This window comes from Carettochelys insculpta, chromosome 2, assembly GCF_033958435.1.
Source record: "Carettochelys insculpta isolate YL-2023 chromosome 2, ASM3395843v1, whole genome shotgun sequence".
Taxonomy (NCBI): Eukaryota; Metazoa; Chordata; order Testudines; family Carettochelyidae; genus Carettochelys; species Carettochelys insculpta.
In genome coordinates, this window is record NC_134138.1 from 197,769,687 (window position 1) to 197,792,119 (window position 22,433).

General features: G+C 43.0%; 1 protein-coding gene across 2 annotated transcripts in view; it reads left to right on the top strand.

Annotated features, from left to right (window-relative positions):
• The window catches only part of NPHP3 (nephrocystin 3), a 53,049-nt gene that overhangs the window by 27,147 nt on the left and 3,469 nt on the right, over positions 1-22,433 (top strand). For both annotated transcript variants that reach the window (XM_074988272.1, XM_074988273.1), the window contains exons 16-24: positions 32-170; positions 3,101-3,265; positions 5,611-5,708; positions 8,817-8,939; positions 9,532-9,721; positions 9,937-10,178; positions 17,267-17,342; positions 18,869-18,996; positions 21,625-21,865. In XM_074988272.1, the coding sequence (XP_074844373.1) occupies positions 32-170; positions 3,101-3,265; positions 5,611-5,708; positions 8,817-8,939; positions 9,532-9,721; positions 9,937-10,178; positions 17,267-17,342; positions 18,869-18,996; positions 21,625-21,865 (1,402 nt within the window). The remainder of the gene's footprint in view (positions 1-31; positions 171-3,100; positions 3,266-5,610; positions 5,709-8,816; positions 8,940-9,531; positions 9,722-9,936; positions 10,179-17,266; positions 17,343-18,868; positions 18,997-21,624; positions 21,866-22,433) is intronic.

The window sequence follows — 22,433 nt, forward strand, 5'->3', positions numbered from 1 at the left end:
GGTTTAGAACTTGTCTTGTCCTTACACACAGTGCTGGAAGTGCAGGAAATATTGATGCAATCCTTCAACAGTGCTTCCAGTGTCAAGACACAGTGTCGCTATACAGACTTGTTTTACGATTAGTTCAGGAGTCCATGGTGAATGATAAAGACAAACACCTCATGAGAGAGGTAAGCAAACAGTGTAATGGAAACTTTTGTAAGAAACATGTTCTCTGTCCTCTAGATGAGTTTCTGTGAGTTAAGAAGAAAGTATTTGAATGTTTTTGGCAATTCATAGGTTCATAGATTCAGAGACCAAAAAGACCATCGTGGTCTTCTTGTCTGACCCATAGCATAATACAGGCCACAGGACTTCCCTTAATTATTTCCTGTTTGGACTATAGCAAGTCTTTTAGAGAAACGTCTAATCTTGATTTAAAAATTTCCGTTAAAGGAGAATCAACCACAATCTTTAGTAAAGTGTGCCAATCAACCTCACTGTTAAAAATATGCACCTATATTTCCTAAATTAGATTTTGTTTTGCTTTTCTCTGCTGGATTGAAAAGCCCCCTGTTATCAAAGTTGCTCTTTGTGTAGGTAATTACAGACTGTGATCAAGTCACACTTTAACTTTCTCTCTCATAAACTACATAGCTTGAGCTTCTTGAGTCTTTCACTAGACTGCAGGTTTTTCAGTCCTTTGGTCATTCTTGTGGCTCTTCTCTCCAATTGATCAGCATCTTTCTTGAATTGTGGACACCAGAACAGAGTACAATATTTTTGCAGTCTTTGTACTAGTGTCCCTACAAAGATAATATAACAGCTACTCTACTTGATAATCTCTTGTTTATACAACCAAGGATCAGATTCCAGGGGACTGCAACCTGTGGCCCTGGAGCTGCATGCAGCCCTTTAAGGACTTCTTTGTGGCTCCCAATGCTATAATTGCAAAGTAATCCTCCCTCTCCTGCTTATTTGATTAACAGTTAATGTCTAAAAGCCCAGCGATGAACAACTCATAGCTAAATAGCAAACGGTATGTGATCTTGAAATGTTGGATAACTCCCAGTTTAATATGTGCAGTGTGTTGGGGGATATGATACTGTATCTGTGTTTTTATCATGTTGCTAATAAAGTCTTGATTTTGAACAGGAAAAGGAATCTTGCGGCATTCCTGGTGTGAAGGGCAACACGGAATTTAAGAAGGAAAATTGAAATTAAAAGTGAAGTAAAAGTGGCAGAATTAAAGTAGGAAAATAGTGGTACAAACACACACGTGTAAAGTGTGAGGAAATAGAATACATAAAAAGTTTGTGAATATCCTGCAGTAAACATGTGTCAAGTTACAAATCATCGTGTGTGCGCTGTTCTTAAAACGGGTTAAAAAAAGCATGGTTTGACGTTATTTATTAAGAACCACCTTGTATTCGTGTACATTTGTGGCTCTTGAATTATTAATTTTTTTAAACTGAATTTGACCTTTCTCACAACATAGCTAGAACCCTGCGCAGATACAAAATTTGTATTCGCCTCCATATCTGCAAAAATGAGTCATGGATGCCTTCCTTTTAATTCTTTTTTAATTTAGTCCCATATCAGCAGTACCATTATTTTGTCCTCTTCATCTTTCAAGACAAGAGGCAAAAATAGAAATCCCCTGGTTGGATGCTGTACTTCTTGAGTTAGGAAATGATCACCTGTAATTTTTAGGAATTCTCAGGACATATAGAACTGTCAGTAGGTGCTCCACCCTATCTCAGTCAAATAATACAATAGTTAATATAGGGTCCCCATAATAACATACCTGTTTTTACTATATTGATTGGTGCTTATGAAGCCAGTCATCCTTTTCTCTAGTATGATTTGGTGGTCTGTACCAGACACTGGCTGGTAGTGTATCTTGTGCTTTTGTCCGTGAAGGTATTGATACACACACACTCAAGATCCAGGATCTAATGTTTGAGTTATTCTAAGAACAAGTAGAAAAAAAGTTAATCGCCAAACCCATCCTCATTCAGGTTACAAGAGGGACAATTTTGTCTCAGAAAGTGAAAGCATTAATACTCATAATTGTATGTGCACAAGATTTTGATGCATGTATTTTGTACGATTTTAAGACAGCCACCATGGGCCCCAGGGCAAGGTGCGAGGGGGAGGCAGCTCTGTGCCCCCAGAGGGGATAGTGTCAAGGCAGAAGGGGCAGGGCCTAGGACAGTCAGCCCTTAGTGCTGCCCAGACCACTGCACTGGCTCCCCTCCCTTCCACAGCCGCATGGAGTGGCAGAGCAGCACTGCCATGGAACTCAAAGGGGCCCAGAGCTACAGCTGCCACCACTGCCAAAGTAGCAGTGGTGGTAGCCAGTTCGTTAGGGCCCTTTGAAATGCCAGGCTCTGAGGCAGCTGCCCGCTTTGCCCTCCCTCCCTCCACGATCAGCAGGGCCTTTGTTAAGGTATCTACATTGCATTAAAGATCTCGAACAACTTTAGTTTCTGAAGTTCCCATGTTGTTTCTCCAAAACACCTTTTGAAGGGTAAAATATTTTTTTAATTTCCAGTCGTAAAACAGAAACTGACAATTCTGCATAATTGTGTGTTATGGGGAATGCAAAGATGAATAATTTGTCCTTTAGTAATGTTTTCAATCTGAATAGTCCAATTTGTCAAACCAGTTCCTGTGTTGAAGGTCACGCCACATAAATATTTCTAACGTACTTGGGTCACAGTGTTTGCTGGCGAAATCATTTTGTGTATTTTTGGAAAGTTTTCTGAAGTCTTGTAAGCCATGTTGGGCCCAGTACTGCCTTATTTACTCCAGTATAAATCTTGAGTCATTCAACTGAAGCCAGTGGGATTAACTCCAGACTGATATCAGTATAACACTCTGCTGTAGCTTGATCTGAATTAAACATCCATAACTTAATCTTCGGGTTGGAACTAATTTGCAAAGCCAGTTTTCCACTGTATCTCTAGTAACTCTATGTACGCTGTGTACTACATTTATCAGGGCAGTCTGTATTGTATGTAGAAACCTGGCATTCTGCATGTCTTGGGATTCAGTATAACAGAGTTATTCAATGAGCAGTTAAGTGTATTAAAGCATTAAATTGTTGGCTGTACAGGTTCTCTGTCTCATCAGTGTTAGCCACAATGGAGTGAGTGAATCAGAACTGATGGAACTTTATCCCGAATTATCCTGTGCTGCGTTAGCCTCCATTGTTCACAGTCTGCACAAGATGTGTATGCTGACATATGGCTGTGGTTTGCTAAAGTTTCAGCACCTGCAGGTAAGAGACAGAGGCAAATGCAGTCAGTTAAATTAGAAATATTTGAGTAAAATCTGCTCTTAATTACATTGGTGTAACTCCAGGTGTGCCACTTAGGTTTCTCCAGATTTAGGGCAGTGTAAATCAAAGCAGTCTTACCTGCTGCCTTCCCTTAGACAAACAAGAATGCTATAGAAATCTGTTTAATTTTCTATGTAATTGTCATCAACTTAGTCTCCAAAGTGTCTTTTTTCTGTGTGCCTGCTTTTTTGACTATTTGAATGGTTACAAAGCCACACTAAAGCTGTGTCTACACGTGCACGCTACTTCGAAGTAGCGGCACTAACTTCGAAATAGCGCCCGTCGTGGCTACATACGTCGGGCGCTATTTCGAAGTTAACTTCGACGTTAGGCGGCGAGACGTCGAAGTCGCTAACCTCATGAGGGGATCGGAATAGCGCCCTACTTCGACGTTCAACGTCGAAGTAGGGACCGTGTAGACGATCTGCGTCCCGCAACGTCGAAATTGCTGGTTCCTCCATGGCGGCCATCAGCTGGGGAGTTGAGAGATGCTCTCTCTCCAGCCCCTGCGGGGCTCTATGGTCACCGTGGGCAGCAGCCCTTAGCCCAGGGCTTCTGGCTGCTTCTGCGGCAGCTGGGGATCCATGCTGCAGGCACAGGGTCTGCAACCAGTTGTCAGCTCTGTGTATCTTGTGTTGTTTAGTGCAACTGTGTCTGGGAGGGGCCCTTTAAGGGAGCGGCTTGCTGTTGAGTCCGCCCTGTGACCCTGTCTGCAGCTGTGCCTGGCACCCTTATTTCGATGTGTGCTACTTTGGCGTGTAGACGTACCCTCGCAGTGCCTATTTCGATGTGGTGCCGCGCAACGTCGAAGTTGAACATCGACGTTGCCAGCCCTGGAGGACGTGTAGACGTTATTCATCGAAATAAGCTATTTCGATGTTGGCTGCACGTGTAGACGTAGCCTAAGTGGTTGTGTTTTTAACTTCCTATGAATAAGAAATTCATTGTTTCAAGGTCCAGGATCAGAGCTTTTATTAAGCCCTGTACAAGTGCTTGGCTACGTCTACACGTGCCCCAAACTTCGAAATGGCCATGCAAATGGCCATTTTGAAGTTTACTAATGAAGCGCTGAAATGCATATTCAGCGCTTCATTAGCATGCGGGCGGCAGCGGCGCTTCGAAACTGATGCGCCTTGCCGCCGTGCGGCGCGTCCAGACGGGGCTCCTTTTCGAAAGGGCCCCGCCTACTTCGAAGTCCCCTTATTCCCGTGAGCTCATGGGAATAAGGGGACTTCAAAGTAGGTGGCGTCCTTTCGAAAAGGAGCCCCGTCTGGACGCGCCGCGCGGCGGCAAGGCGCGTCAGTTTCGAAGCGCCGCTGCCGCCCGCATGCTAATGAAGCGCTGAATATGCATTTCAGTGCTTCATTAGTAAACTTCAAAATGGCCATTTGCATGGCCATTTCGAAGTTTGGGGCACGTGTAGACATGGCCCTTAGAAGCTAGTGTTAGTCTCAAGAATGTGATCATTTTTAAGGTCTAGAGAGCTATCATGACTAGAAATAAATGTTGTACATCAAGGAGAGTGGGAGAACCCATTTGCCTTGTCTTTAAATTACATAATTTTAATTATAAGCTTGTTTTCATTCCCACTTTTTCTCCCTTCAGTTTTGATCTGATATCAGTAGCCCTATCTTCAGAACTCTTAGCAGGATGATCAGCGTTGTTCATCAAAAGTTGCCTTTTCATTAATTTAACTCTAGCAGACCTAGAAAATATTGTCTGCTAAAATCAAGCCAGAATTGAAGGAGAAAGAAGGATGATCATTTTAAGCAAGTGATAAATCTAAGAGCTTTTACCTAGTTTAGTAGAGTCCTTTTGTTTATATTTGAATGCCAGCAATGTATAACTTTATTAGTTTCACAAAAAGTCAATATAAATTAGTCATTACACCTCCATTATGTTTCCCTTTCTCAGCAAACCCAGGGTGGCCGTTTGAGAACTATGATGTTAGTGATGCAAAACGAGGTAGTTTCCAAGGTCAAGAAGAACACAATAGACCCAATGAAATTATTGTTACTGAGAAAAATAAGTATCAGGCGTCCATCCTCCTTTTCCCAATCCCTCTCCCACATTGTGATATATTTTCTTTTCCTAAATCTCTTGGGCCTTTATAACTCCTTTTAATTTTTAATTGATTTGCTTTCACGCTGAAGATCCCTTTAGCAGCAAAAGATTTTATGTACCTCAGCACAAGATCCTTGTTTCCCATTTGTGTCCTTTAGGCAGCCTCCTGCATTGTTAGTATGTGATAGACATCTACTGATTACTATAACTGTCTTTTTCAGGCTTGGGAAACGGTGAGGCTAGAATACATGGAAGAAGGTCAAAATATTATTTCTGCTTACAGAGAAAAACTAATAGACTACTTCACCATGCAGCTGAGGTATTTCAGAACTCCAAACACAAGAAATTGTGGTCTTTTTAGGAGATATTTCTTTTCTTTCAAATGGTTTCTCTGCCTTCATCTAAGTAGTCCATTATGGCAAAACATTAAACCTCATCTTGTCCCATTCAGGTTATTACTGATGCAGCCACTTCTAGTCAAGGAATAGATTCATAGCTTCCTCAGATTCTAACTGAAGTAGTGTACCCACTGTGGGCTTTGGGGCATAGTCCTGTCTTCAGCACTTGCAAGGAGTGACACATGGTTAAGATATAGAAGACATGGGCATGGGGCCTGTGGAACAGTGGTCATACTAATCTGCTGTGGGGAGGTGTTGGGGGACACAGAGAAAACACAGGCACTCCAGGCCTCAGAATGCAGGAGCAGTCTATGGTGGAGGAAACAATACCTTCCTCAGCTCCCATGGCCCACTTGAATACAGAATGTGGAAATTCAGACTACACACTGAGTACAGCAGTGATGGGCAACCAAGGCTAGTGAGTCGGCTGCATGAGTGTCCCACTTTTGTCCCAGTGGTCCGCAAGGTTGAAATGGGGATGTGCACTAACCATGACCCCAAGAATAGGATCAAATACATTAATTCTATTTCTTTATCATGTCTGTTCAACCCAGAGGGCTTGTCTACACTATGAATACGAACCGAGTGGGGAACAGCAATGAGGTGCCGCAATGCACATGCAGCACCTCATTAGGCTAATTTTCATCATGCAAACTTAGAAGTTGATAACTTCAAAGCACTGGCAAGCCTTGTAGCCGCAGGCACTTCGAAACACCTGCGCAACTTCAAAGTGTCCCTTAGGTAAGGGCACTTCGAAGTGCCCGCGGCTACAAGGCTTGCCGGTGCGTTGAAGTTATCAACTTCAAAGTTTGTGCGGTGAGCATTAGCCTGATGAGGTGCTGCATGTGCATGGCAGCAGCTCATTGCTGTTCCCCACTTGGGCTGATTACCAGGCCCCCTTCTTAGTGTAGACAAGCCCAGAGTGACCCATTGTCAGGATAAATTAAATTGCCAATAAAAGTAACGTAAAGAAGCAGTGGGAGTGCACTGCTCTCACAATGTCTGCAATCAGCACGTACCCCACATGTGCCCTAGCTTTCAATGTGTGCCACTTCTCATTCTTCCAGGGGCTGCTCAAACCATCCCTGTGCTGCAAGCCCAGCCTCATTCCACCCCTTCCTTCAAACCCCTTCTCACCTCTGCTCAGCCTCTTCCCTATCTCACCTAAGCTCATCCCGTCCCTTCTCCTGCTGCTCTCTCCCAGCACTTCCAGAGCACCATGAAACAGCTGATTCACACCCTTTCCCCACTCTTCCCTCTCCCTCCAAGAGGTTGAATAGCACCAGCTATTAGCCAAGGGTAAAGTATGGTGCCCCTAGCCTTTAGTCAAAGGCTGGAGACAGATGGCAGGAGACAAATTGCTTGATCATTGTCTTCGGTTCACCTCCTCTGGGGCACCTGGCACTGGCCACTGTCGGCAGACAGGATACTGGGCTGGATGGACCTTTGGTCTGACCCAGTATGGCTGTTCTTATAATCAGCTGATTCATGGTGTTCTGGACATGCTAGGAGGGAGGGGGAGTAGGTAAGTGCAGGGCCCCCAGTGTGTGAGAGGCACAAGGGGTTTAGGGACTAGGGGGTGCACAGGCTGTAGGTTGCCCATCACTAGAACATAGGCTTTGGTCCTTTTTGTAAAATGTGTCAGTAAACAAGCGGGGGTACCAACCTGTCTAGGAATAGCGTGGGGATATTAATCTTTTGTGTTACCCTGGGTTTCCTGAGTTTCGTAGATCTGCCTACATTGTAGAGAGTCAAACTTTGGATCATTGATTCAAGCTGTAGTGAATAGTTTCATATTTCTTAGTTTCATTAATTTTATATGAAATTAATGGGTAGCAGATTTAAAACTAACAAAAGAAAGTTCTTCTTCACTCAGCGCTTAGTTAACTGTGGAACTCCTTGCCAGAGGAGACTGTGAAGGCTAGGACTACAATAGAATTTAAGAAAGAGCTAGATAAATCCATGGAGGTTAGGTCTATAAAAGGCTATTAGCCAAGGGTAGGAATGGTGTCCCTGGCCTCTCGTTGTCAGAGGCTGGAGATGGATGGTAGGAGACAAATTACTTGATCTTTGTCTTCGGTCCACCCCCTCTGTGGCACCTGGCACTGGCCATTCTTGGCAGACAGGCTACTGGGCTGGATGGACCTTTGGTCTGACCCAGTATGGCCGTTCTTGTGCTCTTATATTATCAGAGAGGTAGCCGTGTTAGTCCGTATCTTTGAGAACAAGAAGTCCTGTGGCACTTTATAGACTAATGGATATTTTGGAGCATAAGCTTTTGTGGGCAAAGACCCGCTTCATCAGATACATGGGTAGGGGGTGGGTGTTCTGGAGGGATATTTAAAGAGTGGGGTCCCAGTATAAGGGAGGGCCAGAGCTCACAAGGTCTAGTCAGTGAAGGTGGAAATGGCCCATTATCAGTAGTACGTATCAAAAGAGGAAAAAACAACTCAGATTTGCAAATGGAGAGAGAAATCTCTGAGCTGCAATTTATTTGCAAATTTGACTCCATCAACCAAGGATTAAACAGAGACAGGGAGTGGCTGGCCCCTTACAAAAGAGCTTCTCTGCCCTGGGTGTTAACATCTCCACATTAGACTCTGACAATGGGCCACATCCCCCTGTCTGATCTGACTTGTTGTTATCTCTTTTGATACATACTGATAATGGGCCATTTCCACCTTGACTGAATAGACCTTGTCAGCTATGGCCCACCCTTTTACTGGGATACCCCCCCTCTTTAAATATCCCTCTGGTACAACCCCCCCCCCCACATGCATCTGCGGAAGCTGGTCTTTGCCCACGAAAGCTTATGCTCCAAAATATCTGTTAGTTTTATACTGTAGGCCTCCTTTTCACAAAGAGGGGATCAGGAAATGCATACACAAGTCAGGTAATTGGTGACAGAAGAGAGGCTTATTGCTTTTTTTCCATGTAGTTGAGGACTAGCCATTTTTCAAAACAGGCCCTATAATTTTAAATGTTAGGAATGGAAAGTGAGTTTAGTTCGGTTGTTCTTTCTCCATTAGTCAAGGCAGAGTGACTTGGAGGAGTGCAGATGAACTTCCTTGGCTTTTCCAACAGCAAGGCAACAAGCAGAAGCTACACAAGTGTCTGCTGAACCTCTTTGTGTCTCAGAATCTTTACAAAAGGTAAGAGTGATTGGAGACTTTGAATGCATACAGGTATTGAAATGGTTTCCCATCCAGTTAAATAAACAGCGTCTTTAATTTGTTTAAAAATAAATTGTTAAGTGCAGAAATATGGGAGGAAATTAAACTAGATCAACATGCCAGCCTATAGCAGGGATTGGAAGCTGGCTGACAGGTGTTAACTGAAAGGGTGGTGATAAAGAGCAAAGTGTAAAGTTATGGGGAGACATCTAGTGAGGTACCACTTCTGGCATACTCTGGATGGATGGCTAGTTGCAAAGCATGTGCCATGAACTTCCTTGTTGGTGCTCTGAGCATGGTAGGGTGTCAGTGTGCATGGAGGCAGGGCAGTGAATTGACTGTCATGAAGAGACCCTCTGTCCTTTCCTTGCTCCACAGTTTGGTCATTCTAACTGTTGGACTACAGCGGCCTTCATGGAGCTGCTCTGCAGCCACTTTGCAACATGATGGAAAATTCCTGATGTGCACATTCCCTTTCCTTGTACCCCGCCATCAAGCTGGGTGGCTGGTTCCTAGCACTGAGACTTGGGAGTGTTCTGTATTTTACTTTTTAGTTTTCTTGTTAAAACAGGGGGCATTTTGCAGAGTTACTGAGTTACTGGCAGCTTGTCGGAAAAGATAAGAGTTCGATGGCAGCAGAGTATTTTGACTCTCTGAAGCAATATGAGAAAAGCTGTGAAGGAGAGGAAAATATGACCTGTCTGGCTGATCTTTATGAGACTCTGGGACGATTCTTAAAAGATCTGGGCCTCCTCAGCCAGGTAAGTGCACCTAGGAATAAGAGGTAATATTGTCACTGCCCGTAGATTCTCACTGCCGCTGCTAACCACCATCTCTTGAGACGAAAAGGGGCCATAGTAGTACAGTATTGTATAACAGCAAGTGAGCCATTTAAGCAGAGCATAGTAAGTGCTTGATCAGGTTTTTTGTACAATATCTTGCCTGGCTAATTACATTCTCAACTCCTTTATTGCAGGCAGTTGCTCCTCTGCAGCGTTCTCTGGAAATTTGGGAGACAGCACTGGATCCAGATCACCCCAGGGTTGCTCAGTCCCTGCATCAGTTAGCAGGAGTTTATGTGCAGTGGAAGAAGTTTGGAAATGCTGAGCAGTTATATAAGCAGGCACTGGAAATCTCTGAAAACGCTTACGGTGCTGAACATCCCAGGGTTGCCCGTGAACTTGATGCACTTGCAACATTATACCAAAAACAGAACAAGTAAGTTTAATAGGATTGGTGATTTCCTGGATTTGTCAGAACATGCAGCTCTTTTAGGGGGTTACATTGTCTTTCTTTCTACAATTACACATTTTTATAGATTTAATTTCCTTTTGATGCCTGTGCAGAACTACTACCATTGTGTGAACTGTGCGTTTGTATCACAAGGAAAAGAGCTTGAGATCTAGAAAAAGATTAGTAAACATATTTGTGTGGTGTCCAACTATATGCAGTTATACAAAAATACATTAAAAAAAAGCCCTTGTATTGGTACAGACTTCACCCTCACAAAATAGTCCATGAATATTTGCCAGCCCAAACACAGGTACTAGGTGGTATTTATTTATTTATTTATTAATATTATGTATTTATTAGCAGCAGCATTTACTTCTACCTGGGGATAGATGACAGCAGGGAAAAATCATAAAGATGTTGTACTTAGCCATCAAAAACAAATTGTTAGATCCAGGCAAAATATAGGGAGAATTTACAAGTCTGGTTGAAGCGGTCTGTGAGTCCTCTGAAGGATAAATGTATCTAAATCCTGCTTGTCTTATATTAACATCATGTCTATGGAGTAGGGAAGTTTTACATATGAGCAAAATGCTTAACCCTTAATAATTAATGCATGTGGATTAAGTGATCTTTCCAAGGTACATTGGTGGCAGAGCCTGGAACAGAACCAGGTTTCCTTAGCCTCAATCCAGTGCCGTAATAAGAAGGCCATTCATCCTTCCCCAACACATACTTTTGTATACTGATGATATAAAGACACCACTTATGAGGCAAATGCTTTCCCAGTGCTCATTTCAAGCTGGGAAGTGATGTTGGGAGAGGAAAGGAGGGAGACGAAAGAAAGGAGTCCTCCTCTTTCTCCTCACAGGCCAAAGATCAGGGTGGTAGTAATGGAGAGATGCTGGAAATGTGCTTGGGTAAAACTCATTCAAAAAGTTCCTTGGTAGAGTTTGTATTATTAGCTCTGCAGAGAAAGCATCAGAACTTGAACGTAGTTCCAGAGGAAACAGTTGAAATTTCTCTCTTTGCAAACTATTCGCCAACCAAATCATGGAAAACTCAGATTCTGAGTCCTTACCTTCTCAGCTGCAGAACAAACTATAGATTTGTGTCCAAACTCTGTGTCTTGGGGATTTTCTTTCATGGGCGGTTGAAGTAACACAATAGCTCTGCCGAAGTTTCTTCTTCAAACTTGGAAGTATCTGGCTACGCCTTTAGGGTTTTTGTCTTTGGCTTAGACTACGTCTACACTATGAGATAAATTCAAATTTATTAGTATCAATATTGTCATGCTGAATTTTATAAATTTGAATTTGACTATCCTCACCTCCCCACATGCTCCTCATAAAATCAACTTATTGCTGCCACACTCAATCCACAAACATCAACTGTTGCAGCAGTGCATTGTGAGAACCTATCCCACAGTTCCCTCATTGCTATAGCATTCTGGGTATTTTCACTTGTATTTCACATCATCTTCCCACATTGAATTGCCTCATTCCCCTCCTATGGTAAGGAAATGTCCATTTTTCCAAGTGGAAGGAAGGAAAACCAGTGCATCAACAGAGATGGCCAAATACACAGAAATCTCTTTCTTCTAACAGCTTTTTTAAACTGTAGCTGCAACTGACTTATCACAGAATCTTAGGGCTGGAAGGGACCTCAGAAGGTCATCTAGTCCAGCCCCCTGCTTCAAGCAGGATCAACCCCCACTAAGTCATCCCAGCCAGGACCTTATCCAGCCGGGACTTAAAAACCTCAAGGGATGGAGAATCCACCACCTCTCTAGGCAACGCGTTCCAATGCTTCAAGAACTGCCTGGTGAAGAAGTTTTTCCTAATATCTAACCTACACCTTTCCCTCTTCAACTCCTGACCATTACTCCTTGTTCTGCCATCTGACACCACTGAGAACAGTTTCTCACCCTCCTCTTTAGAGCTCCCCTTCAGGAAGTTGAAGGCTGCTCTTAAATCACCTCTAAGTCTTCTCTTCTGTAAACTAAACAAGCCCAAATCCCTCAGCCTCTCCTTATAGGTGTTGTGCTCCAGACACTTAATCATTTTTGTTGCCCTTCGCTGAACCTGCTCCAGCAAATCCACATCCTTTTTATACTGGGGGGGCCAAAACTGGACACAATATTCCAGATGTGGCCTCACCAGTGCCGAATAAAGAGGAATAACTACTTCCCTAGATCTGCTCGAAATGCTCCTCCCAATGCACCCCAGTATGCCGTTAGCTTTCTTGGCTACAAGGGCACACTGTTTAGTCATATCCAGCCTTTCATCCACTATAACCCTTAGGTCCCTTTCCATTGTACTGCTGCTGAGCCAGTCGGTCCCCAGCCTGTAACAATGTTTGGGATTCTTCCGCCCCAGGTGCAGGACTCTACACTTCTCCTTATTGAACCGCATCAGATTTCTTTTGGCCCAGTCCTCCAATTTGTCCAGGCCCCTCTGGATTCTCTCTCTACCCTCCAACAAATCTACCTCTCCCCCTACTTTTGTGTCATTGCAAACTTGCTGAGGGTGCAACCCAGTCCCTCTTCCAGGTCATTAATAAAGATGTTGAATAACACCGGCCCCAGAACCGAGCCTTGCGGCACTCCGCTTGAAACAGACCGCCATCCAGATATTGAGCCATTGACCACTACCCAGTGGACCCGACCATCAAGCCAGCTTTCTATCCATCTTATAGTCCAAGGATCCAATCCATATTTCCTTAACTTATGGACAAAAATGTTGCGGGAGATCGTATCAAAAGCCTTGCTGAAGTCAAGGTATATCACATCCACTGACTTCCTCATGTCCACAGAGCTTGTTACCTTCATAGAAGCTGATCAGATTGGTGAGGGAGGACTTGCCCCTGGTGAATCCATGTTGGCTACTTTTGATCACTTTCGCCTCTTCCAAGTGCTTCGAAATGGGTTTCTTGAGGATTCCCTCCATTATTTTCCCAGGGATTGAGGTACGGCTGATGGGTCTATAGTTCCCTGGATTGTCCTTCTTTCAAAGATGGGCACTACGTTTGCCTTCTTCCAGTCATCCAGTATCTCCCCCAATCTCCAAGAGTCTTCAAGGATAATGGCCAAAGGTTCAGCAATGACCTCTGCCAATTCCCTCAATACCCTCGGGTGCATTAAATCCAGACCCATGGACTTGTGCACATCTAGTTTTTCTAGATAGCTCAGAACTTGTTCTTCCCCACAGATGGCTGCCCTCCACCTTCCCATACTGCATCATCTAGGACCGTCATTGGGAAGTTGACTTTGTCTGTGAAGACTGAGGCAAAAAAAGCATTGAGTACTTCAGCTTTTCCTGCATCATCTGCCACTAGGTTACCTCCCTCATCCAGTAATGGCCCCACACCTTCTCTGATAACCCGTTTATTGTTCACATGCCTGTAGAAACCCTTCTTGTTACTCTTCACATCCCTTGCTAGCTGCAGTTCCAATTGTGCTTTCACTTTCCTGATTACTGCCCGGCATTCTCCAGCCGTCTGTTTATATTCCTCCTTAGTCAACTGTCCTCCTTTCCATTTCTTGTATGCATCCTTTTGGAATTTAAGCTGACTAAGGATTTCCCTGTTAAGTCAAGCTGGCTGCCTACCATGTTTGCATTTCTTACTACGCAGTAGGATTGTTTGTTCCTGTGCCTTCCATAAGACTTCTTTAAAATACTGCCAGTTCTCTTCAACTCTTTTCCCCTTCATCTTTGTTTCCCAAGGGATCCTGCTCATCCGGTCTCTTAGGGAGTCAAAGTCTGCTCTTCTGAAATCAAGGGTCTGTATGTTACTGCTCACCCTTCTTCCTTTTGTCCGGATCCTGAAATCTACGATCTCATGGTCGCTGCAGCCCAGGTTCTCTCCCACTTCGATTTCTTCTACTAATTCTTCCTTTTTTGTGAGCAACAGGCCAAGTTGCACACGGCCCCTGGTCGGTTCCTTCAGCACTTGTACCAAGAAGTTGTCCCCAGTAGTCTCCAAAACCTTCCTGGATTGTCTGTGTGCTGATGTATTGGTCTCCCAACAAATGTCTGGATGATTAAAGTCTCCCATTAGAACCAGGGCCTGTGATTTGGAAGCTTCACTAAGCTGCCTGAAGAAAGCCTCACCTAGCTCCTCTCCCTGATCTGGTGGCCTATAACAGAAACCAACTACAATATCACCTCTGTTACTTCCACCTCTAAGCTTAACCCAAAGACACTCAACTGGATTTTCTCCTTCCTCATACTGGAGCTCTGAGCAATCATACTGCTCCCTCACATAGAGCGCAACTCCTCCTCCTTTTCTCCCGTATGTCCTTCCTAAGCAATTTATAACCTTCCATGACCGTGCTCCAGTTATGTGAATCGTCCCACCAAGTCTCCGTTATTCCAACCATCTCATACTTGTGTGACTGTGCCAGGGCCTCTAATTCTTCCTGTTTTGTTCCCCAGGCTTCTGGCATTAGTGTACAAGCATCTTATAGAAGGGGCCGATTGGCCCACTTTCTCCTCTTCACCCAGGAAACCCACTTGATTGTTCCCTCCTCCTTCCCCACTTACCTCCAGGTTTGTCACCTTTTATGAAAGATTTTATAAAAATCAGCAGGTGTATATCTTCTCAACTGGCCTTCCACTGACTATCCGCCCCCCCACCCCTTGATTGCATCTGATCCCTGAAAATAATACAGGGACAATGAAAAGTGTGAAGAGTAAATTGTAAAGGTTTTGAAAAAAGAGATTTATTAAGAGAGGATTTTTAGCTTTCCAGTCCATTATACAGCTTCTGTGCACCGTCTGTGTTCTCAGCTGACCCTCCACCCACTCTTCCCTGCAGGAAGGGGTCCAAAGTTACAAAGAGGATAGAAAAGGCTGGAAAAAAGATTTTTGGCTTCCCTCTTCATTACAGAGAAATTGCCAACGCAGGGGATGGAACTTGCCAAATTTCATTGCCATTGTGGGGTGGTTTGGTATTTGGGAGGCTGACTAGCCAGCTGACATGGTCCCTGAAAATCGTTTTGGCCGTGGGGTCTGTGGCTTGAGGGCCATTTGAACCGTTCCCCCTGGGCAGCAGCTATGCCCTGCAATTCGTAGCCACCCGGGGAGACTTCCCCTGGCAACAGCTAGCCAGCCCCCAGGTACTTGTGGCAGGGGATGTGGTGGGGTTTGAGTGGGAGGCCAGTTGAGGTAGTCCTCCCCCTCCCCTGTCCCCCCGTGGCAGCAACACCCTGAAAAATCTTAGTTGCTGTGGAAGACTTCCTCCCAGCAGCAGCAACGCCCCAAAAATCTTAGCTGCTTGGGGAAACTTGCCCTGCCCCCCGCCTGCAGCTGCAAGCCCCCCAAAATCTTAGCCCACCCTTGGACCCCTCACTGTGCGCAAGCCAGGGCATGGAGCTGCCTGGCAGCATGGTCAGCACCGAATGGCAGGCACATCCTTTTATTGGGTCAGGGACTAACCATGTGATGTGGTTGAGCATGGAAAACCCCTGACTGTGTGGCACCTGTGGTGGGGAGTGGGGTGGTTCCCCAAATGTAAACCGATGAGAAGAAGTTTCTCAGCCTCTCATATAGGCATAACCCCCACAACAGCCTTGACGCCACGTGGCGTGATGGGGCACTGGCTAGCACCAGGCAGTGCAAAAAAAAAAAAAAATACCAAGTGCTCATCTAGGAGAGGTAGAGGCAGAACCATGTTGTGGGTATTTGTAATGGGTAGATTCACTCACAGTGCTAATCGCAAAGAAAGAAAAAGAAAGAGGCATTTCTCTGCTTCTCATACAAACGTGACCCAGGCTTCTTGGTCCCAAATTGAATTTCTGCGCAACTGGAGAGCAGCGGCAAGAGCGGATCACTGTGGGGCATTGAGGGGTACATACGTAACACCTCTGGAGGCTAATAAATTCAATTTTAGGACATGGCACCTCCACACTGACTTTTATTACAACTTTTAAATTTGAACTTGACACTACACCCAGCTGGTCCTGGCGATGATATAATATCGTTACTAGGGCTCCCTAAATCGAGCTTATGGTATTTAAGTGAAGACAGTCACATTGTAAAATCGAGCCTTAAATTTGAATTTATCTTGTAGTGTAGACATAGGCATAGCCTATAGTAGGGAAATAAGTCAATATCAGATACACAATTCTAGCTATGGCATTTGTGTAGCTAGAATTGTGTATCAGAATCAGCTTATTTTCCTAGAGAAGACCTAGCCTCTTTACTTTCACATTGACCTCCCATATGCCACACGATAGTGTGGAGTATAGGGCTGACTGCCAACCCCAGAGAGATCAGTTTTGCTGAGTCTTCACCAGATGCGCAAAATCGAAGCCCAGAAGATCAACCCTAATGGGGTTGATCTTCCACTTAATATAGACAAGCCCTTCCTTGCAGTTCTCTCTGTGCAGAAAGCAGCTTGTGTCTGTTTATATTTGGGGTGGAGTGAAGGCATGCTGTCCATAACTAGTCAGGTTTTCTGTGCAGGGTGACACCACCTGCTAAGAAGGTGGGGAAACAGAAGAACACTGCCACCCTGTTACACTCCTAATGCAGTCATAAGCATTTAGCATACTTTCATCTTTGACAAAAGATGTGATTTTTAAAAGTACCTAAGTAACTTTCAGGGGTACTTCTATCTTAAGTCACTTAGGATATGTCTACAGAGCAAAGCTATTTTGAAATAACAGCCATTATTTTGAAGTAACTTTGCTAGTGTCTACACAATGAAGCCACTATTTAGAAATAGGTCAACCCCATTCCATGAAGAGATGGCACCTCTTTCAAAATATCTATTTTGAAATATGGGCTGTGTAGACAGGGAATAAATAGAATCTATTTCATCATAAGCCTTGGTGGTTCTATTTCGAAATAGGCACTCGTGTGTAGATGCTGTATTTCAAACTAGCAATGCATTTTGTGCGTAGTAGCGTCATTTTGAAACAAGCTATTTTGGAATCTCTCTTCTGGAATAGTTTATTTCAGAATAATGCTGCTGTGTAGGCATAGCCTTAGATTAATTTTGAAAATCTAACCCAAAATGCATATCATTGCCATGTATGATGTTCTTGTAACATATTAAATAACTATTTTCAGATATGAACAAGCTGAACAGCTGAGGAAAAAATCCTTTAAAATGCGACAAAAAGCAGCAAGGCGGAAAGGCAATTTGGTAAAGATTTTATACTTAATCAAAATAGGGGCGAATTATGGCTTTGTTGAATGGATGGTAAAGTTTGCTTGAGAAGGTGTTTTAAAAATCCAGTGCTTAAGAGCTTTTGATAATTGAAAGTTTGTGAGATTAACCACTTCAGGAGCAGCATTGATATCTACTCTTTCAACCTCACTGGAGATTAAGGTGCATAAGTATAACTGGAATATAGTGGTGAGAGATGGAAAATAAATATGTGGATATAGAAATCTGCAAATATTAGACTTTGGGGATTTAGATTTCAGCCGGAGACTGTGTGTTTTGAAAGGAAACTAGAGAGAGTGCTCTTTAGGAGATAACTGACGGTTTAATTCTACAACGCTATTGCATATAAACAACCAGAAGTCCTGTAGCACCGTTGAGACTAACAGATTTTTTTGGAGCATAAGCTTTTGTGGGCAAAGACCCACTTGGCTGGATGCATGCACCCATTTAATCAGATTCCATGCATCTGACGAAGTGGGTGTTTGCCCATGAAAGCTTATGCTCCAAAAAATCTGTTAGTCTGTAAGGTGCCACAGGACTTCTCATTGTTTTTGTGGCTACAGTCTAACAGAGCTACCCCTCTGGTATTCGTCACTATTGCATATAGTGCTTGCCACCATAGATCAACCCAGTGGTGACAATGTCAATCACTGCTACACTTGGTTGTGTTTTCAGAATGAAGACCCAAGAGTGTGCTCCCTTTTGTGATTCTTCTGTGTGGGTTTTTTTTTTGTTTTGTTTTGTTTTTTTCCTGTGTCTGTTTCTCCTGCCAGTAAGCTTCTAGCTGAATTCTAGTTCTAGGCTCAGTCTCCTGGAGGAAAAGAAGCACCCATGCTATAAGAACTCTGCTAGGATGTATGTAGTTGAACAACATAGAGGACAACAGTGAAAATGTGACTCTTCACACCGTAGTTATTGAAAGAAAAATAAAATCTGTTCCTGGGGATTTCACTTCCTGAACTTTCATCATGATGTCTGTTACACACACATTTTTTATTAAAACCACCAGTATGGTCTAGGGGGCATCAGAGGTCTCTGGAGTATCTGGCCACACTATGTGCTCTCAGCCCACATCATTTATGACAACTATTGCTGTAACAACCCTTCCTGCAAAACTTTGCAAAACCTTCAGTAACATTTTTATTATGGTTTTGTACATCAGCTTGAATTCCATTTTGCATTTTTAAGACCTAAACAATTAATTGAAACAGATTGTTTGGACTGCAATTTAAGATTAAAGCATATTTTAGAGGTAAGGCAAAACCAGAGCGCAGCGAATTGAGGATGTATATTTCATGGAGAGACACAGGGTGTAATTCACCCCCATGCAGAGGACAGACGAAAAACCTATGCAGCTCTTTAATTCTCAAAACAGGGCTTACAAGGGGTCTGTTTGGTGCAAAGGCCTTTTGCAGCCCTTCTGCACAGAAGTGAACGTCAATCAGATGTCAAAGTTTTGAAGGGATGGTGACAGACTTTCATTACCTTGTGCTTTGCTTTAGTTTGGATTTGCTCTTCTGCGTCAACGAGCCTTGCAGCTGGAAGAGCTCACATTAGGGAAAGACTCACCTGATAATGCTCGAACCCTCAATGAGCTTGGAGTTCTCTATTATCTGCAGAATAATCTGGAGTAAGTAATGTTTATGTGACACAGTGATAGAGTCCTTCTTTTCCTGTTATATCCAAAGGGGCAAAGCATAGTACATGGAACCACATAAAAATTCCCAGTGATGAGTTTAAATGCTTTCAAATGCTGAACACAGTGGAATTTCCAATCTGTTTTACCACTTTCTATATGAAATTCTCACATAGTAAGTAACTGAAATCTGCTGTACTATGTGTCACTGGCATATGGATATTTACCACATCACTGAATTGTCTGTCTTAGCACTGATGTCCTACCAATTCTACACTAAATTTAACTACAGGTTGAACCTCTCTAGTCCGGAACTCTCTCATCTGGCAACATCCAGCATTTGGTATGATTTTAGTGAGCTAGACAACCACTTATCATGGACGTGCCAAGTTTTCCAAGGTCCCATAAAGTTTGCTTACAGCCACCAGTCGTGGCTCTCAGTGTTCTGTGCTGTTATTTAGCTGTAATTTACCCTTAAATGTCTTCTAAGAGCCCAGTAAGCAGTGGAAGTGTTAGTAGTGCTGCTAGACAATATTGACCACCAGTGGTCTGGCAAATTCTCGTGACTAGCACCAGTCTGGTCCTGAGGCTGCCAGATTAGAGAGATTCAACCTGTATCACTAGTTGTAAATACATGGAGTATTTTATGTCATCTCTAGAGTGGTTTTGTTACATCAGACACCTTTATAAAGTTCTGACTCTAATAGCAAGGGGTTTTTTTTATAGCATTTAAAATCCCAGTCCTGCAAGGAAAGTAATGAATGAAATGTACATATATATTATAGGTGAGATCCTTGACCCTGCTGTTATTCCTTTATGAGGTACAAAAAGGCCAGCGCAGCATAAAGAGGCACAAAAGCCACAGAACTGACCAGGAGTGAATTCCTTCAGAAGACATCCATCAAACTATCTTCCTAGGACAACTTTGCATCCCCTAATTTAGAGGGCTTGATGTGTCAGGGTAGCAGCCCTGCAAGCTCAACTCACAGGGCAACCTGGAGATGTTCTTTAATTTGGGCCCCCAGAGCTGTGTAATTTACAGGGAGAGCCTCTCTGATACCTCAAGCAGCCTGGAGTGGGAGGGTGCTTTAAAGCCACCTTAACATCCATTCTTCTTTGCCGTGCCTCTTAGAAGTGCAACACAGAATTTCACCTCAAGTCTTTAATTCCTTTTAGACATCTTTCTTTCATCCAATTATCAAGGCCTCAATAGTGGAATACAAAATTTAAAATAAGTTGTGGTCTAGCGTTTTGGCACAAAATGGTAGTAATGAGAATTGACTTGCAGCAGTTGATACATGTAAGTTATTTCTTGTTTCACCCGTCATGTAGTCAGGCCAAAGTCAGGGATAATATGTGACTGAGCTGGACAATCTGCCATGTGAGATCATTGTATACTCCACAGTGTCTCAGTTCATTTGCAATTTTTTTCAGAAGATCCCTATTTACTTTAGCTCTTTCCCCCCAACTTAATTGGTGAGCTAAATAGTACACTGTATTTTAGTAAAGATATCCATGACAGTTTTGTCATTGCTTTTTGAAACAGGGTGTTCTCCTATAGTTCTGAATCAACCATAAAAGGATCATTTTGGTAGTTTGATGTAGCTGAAGGGAGACAATGATAGAAGAGCATTTGTTTGTACCATGATAAATGTAAGCCTGATCCCTAGCTGTTATGCAGTAAGTATTCATTTGGCTCCTGTGGGGCAAATCTAGGATAGAACCCATATTTTCTGTATGTATTAGTCCTTCTCACCATCTAATGTGAAAGGGATATTTCCAATTTATTAAACTGACCTGTCTCAAGAATAGGGTTCCATAGTCTGTGTGTGTCAGGATGACAGACTAGCTAGCAGTAGTGGATATTGCATGCAGGTATTCTATGGGGATCGTGCTTTTTGTCACAGAGGAAAATAGTAAATGTGTGATGGAATAGTAACACACCACCACAGTAGTGTATTAGTATACATAACCATGTGATAGCATAGACACTTGAACAATTACTTCAGAAGAAAGTCTGGGGATAGGTCCCAACGTGTAGATTATAGCAGCTGAGCCCATTATATTCAAACCTGTTTCTTTTACATTCTTTACAGTTGTTTGCATCAAGCATTCTAACTGCTGCTTTCAGAATTTTTCCATCATTCTGGGGTTCTTTTGCCTGATCTGTCTACTTTTTTCATGAAAGTTTACTCCTGGGAGGAGTTGTGTTAAAGCTAGTGTGATGAGTAAGCTAGTGTGAGGTATACAAAAAGGTACAGATCGGATCCAAAAGGAATATTTACCAGATAATGTAATAGAAGGATAGAACTTATTCCTTATGACCTTATGTGCTAGCTTTTGGACAGCTGGTATTGGTGCTCTAAGATTGCATTTTGGCTCTTAATTAATTCTATAACTACATTCTTTCAGTGAGACAGCATATGGCTAGCTATTATTTTTCTTGTATTTGATTACTCACTAAGACTACTTAAATGAGTTGCTCTGTTATATTTCTTTCACTAGAGGCAGCTGATATTTCTGTTGGAATACAGTGTCATTTCTGCAGGCACAACAGTAGCCTTAGTAATTTGCACAAATGTAATAATCTTTGGCAAACTGTGGTGTGAATTTTTTTTATAGGACAGCAGAACTTTTTCTGAAGCGCTCCCTAGAAATGAGGGAAAGAGTCTTGGGACCAGACCACTCAGACTGTGCACAGTCTTTGAACAATCTGGCAGCTCTATACAATGAAAAGAAACACTACGATAAGGCTGAGGAACTCTATGAAAGAGCTTTAGAAATTAGGAGGAAAGCACTAGCCCCTGATCATCCCTCCTTGGCGTACACTGTGAAACACCTTGCTGTACTCTACAAAAAGGTGGTAAGCGTATGTGTTTTATACATCATTTTAAAATAATGTCTTGCACTTTCCATCCCGCAAGATGCAGAGTACCAAAAGGAGTTCCAATAGCAGCATCTTACAAAAATGCACAATAACAAATTTAAGCATATAGAGAAATTTTTCTTTAATGACTTCAGTGTATTGGGCTCCTGGAAACTTTACCTTCATTCAGGCAAATTTATTCAGCCAGTATATTTACCAGAAAAAAAAAAAAAAAGTCAGTTAAAAGCCAGCATTGTGGCTGTTGCAATGGAATCTGTTCTCCATTTCCATATTTGGAGTTCCTCTGCGTACCTGATGCAGCATCCTTTGAAAGAGTTTGTTCCAATTCACCCAGGTGCAGACACCATATTTTTGGCACTTGAGTGTAATTTCTCCTAATTTTTACATATGAACTCCGTCAGCCACCTGAGAATATATAATAGAACTGGAAAGAGCTTTTAGAGTAGCCAGCATCTGCATAAATAGCTCCCTCTGTGGGTATCTTGAACCCTCAATTCAGTTAAGTGAAAAATAAGTAATCACTCTATTGCTGAATACTCTGATG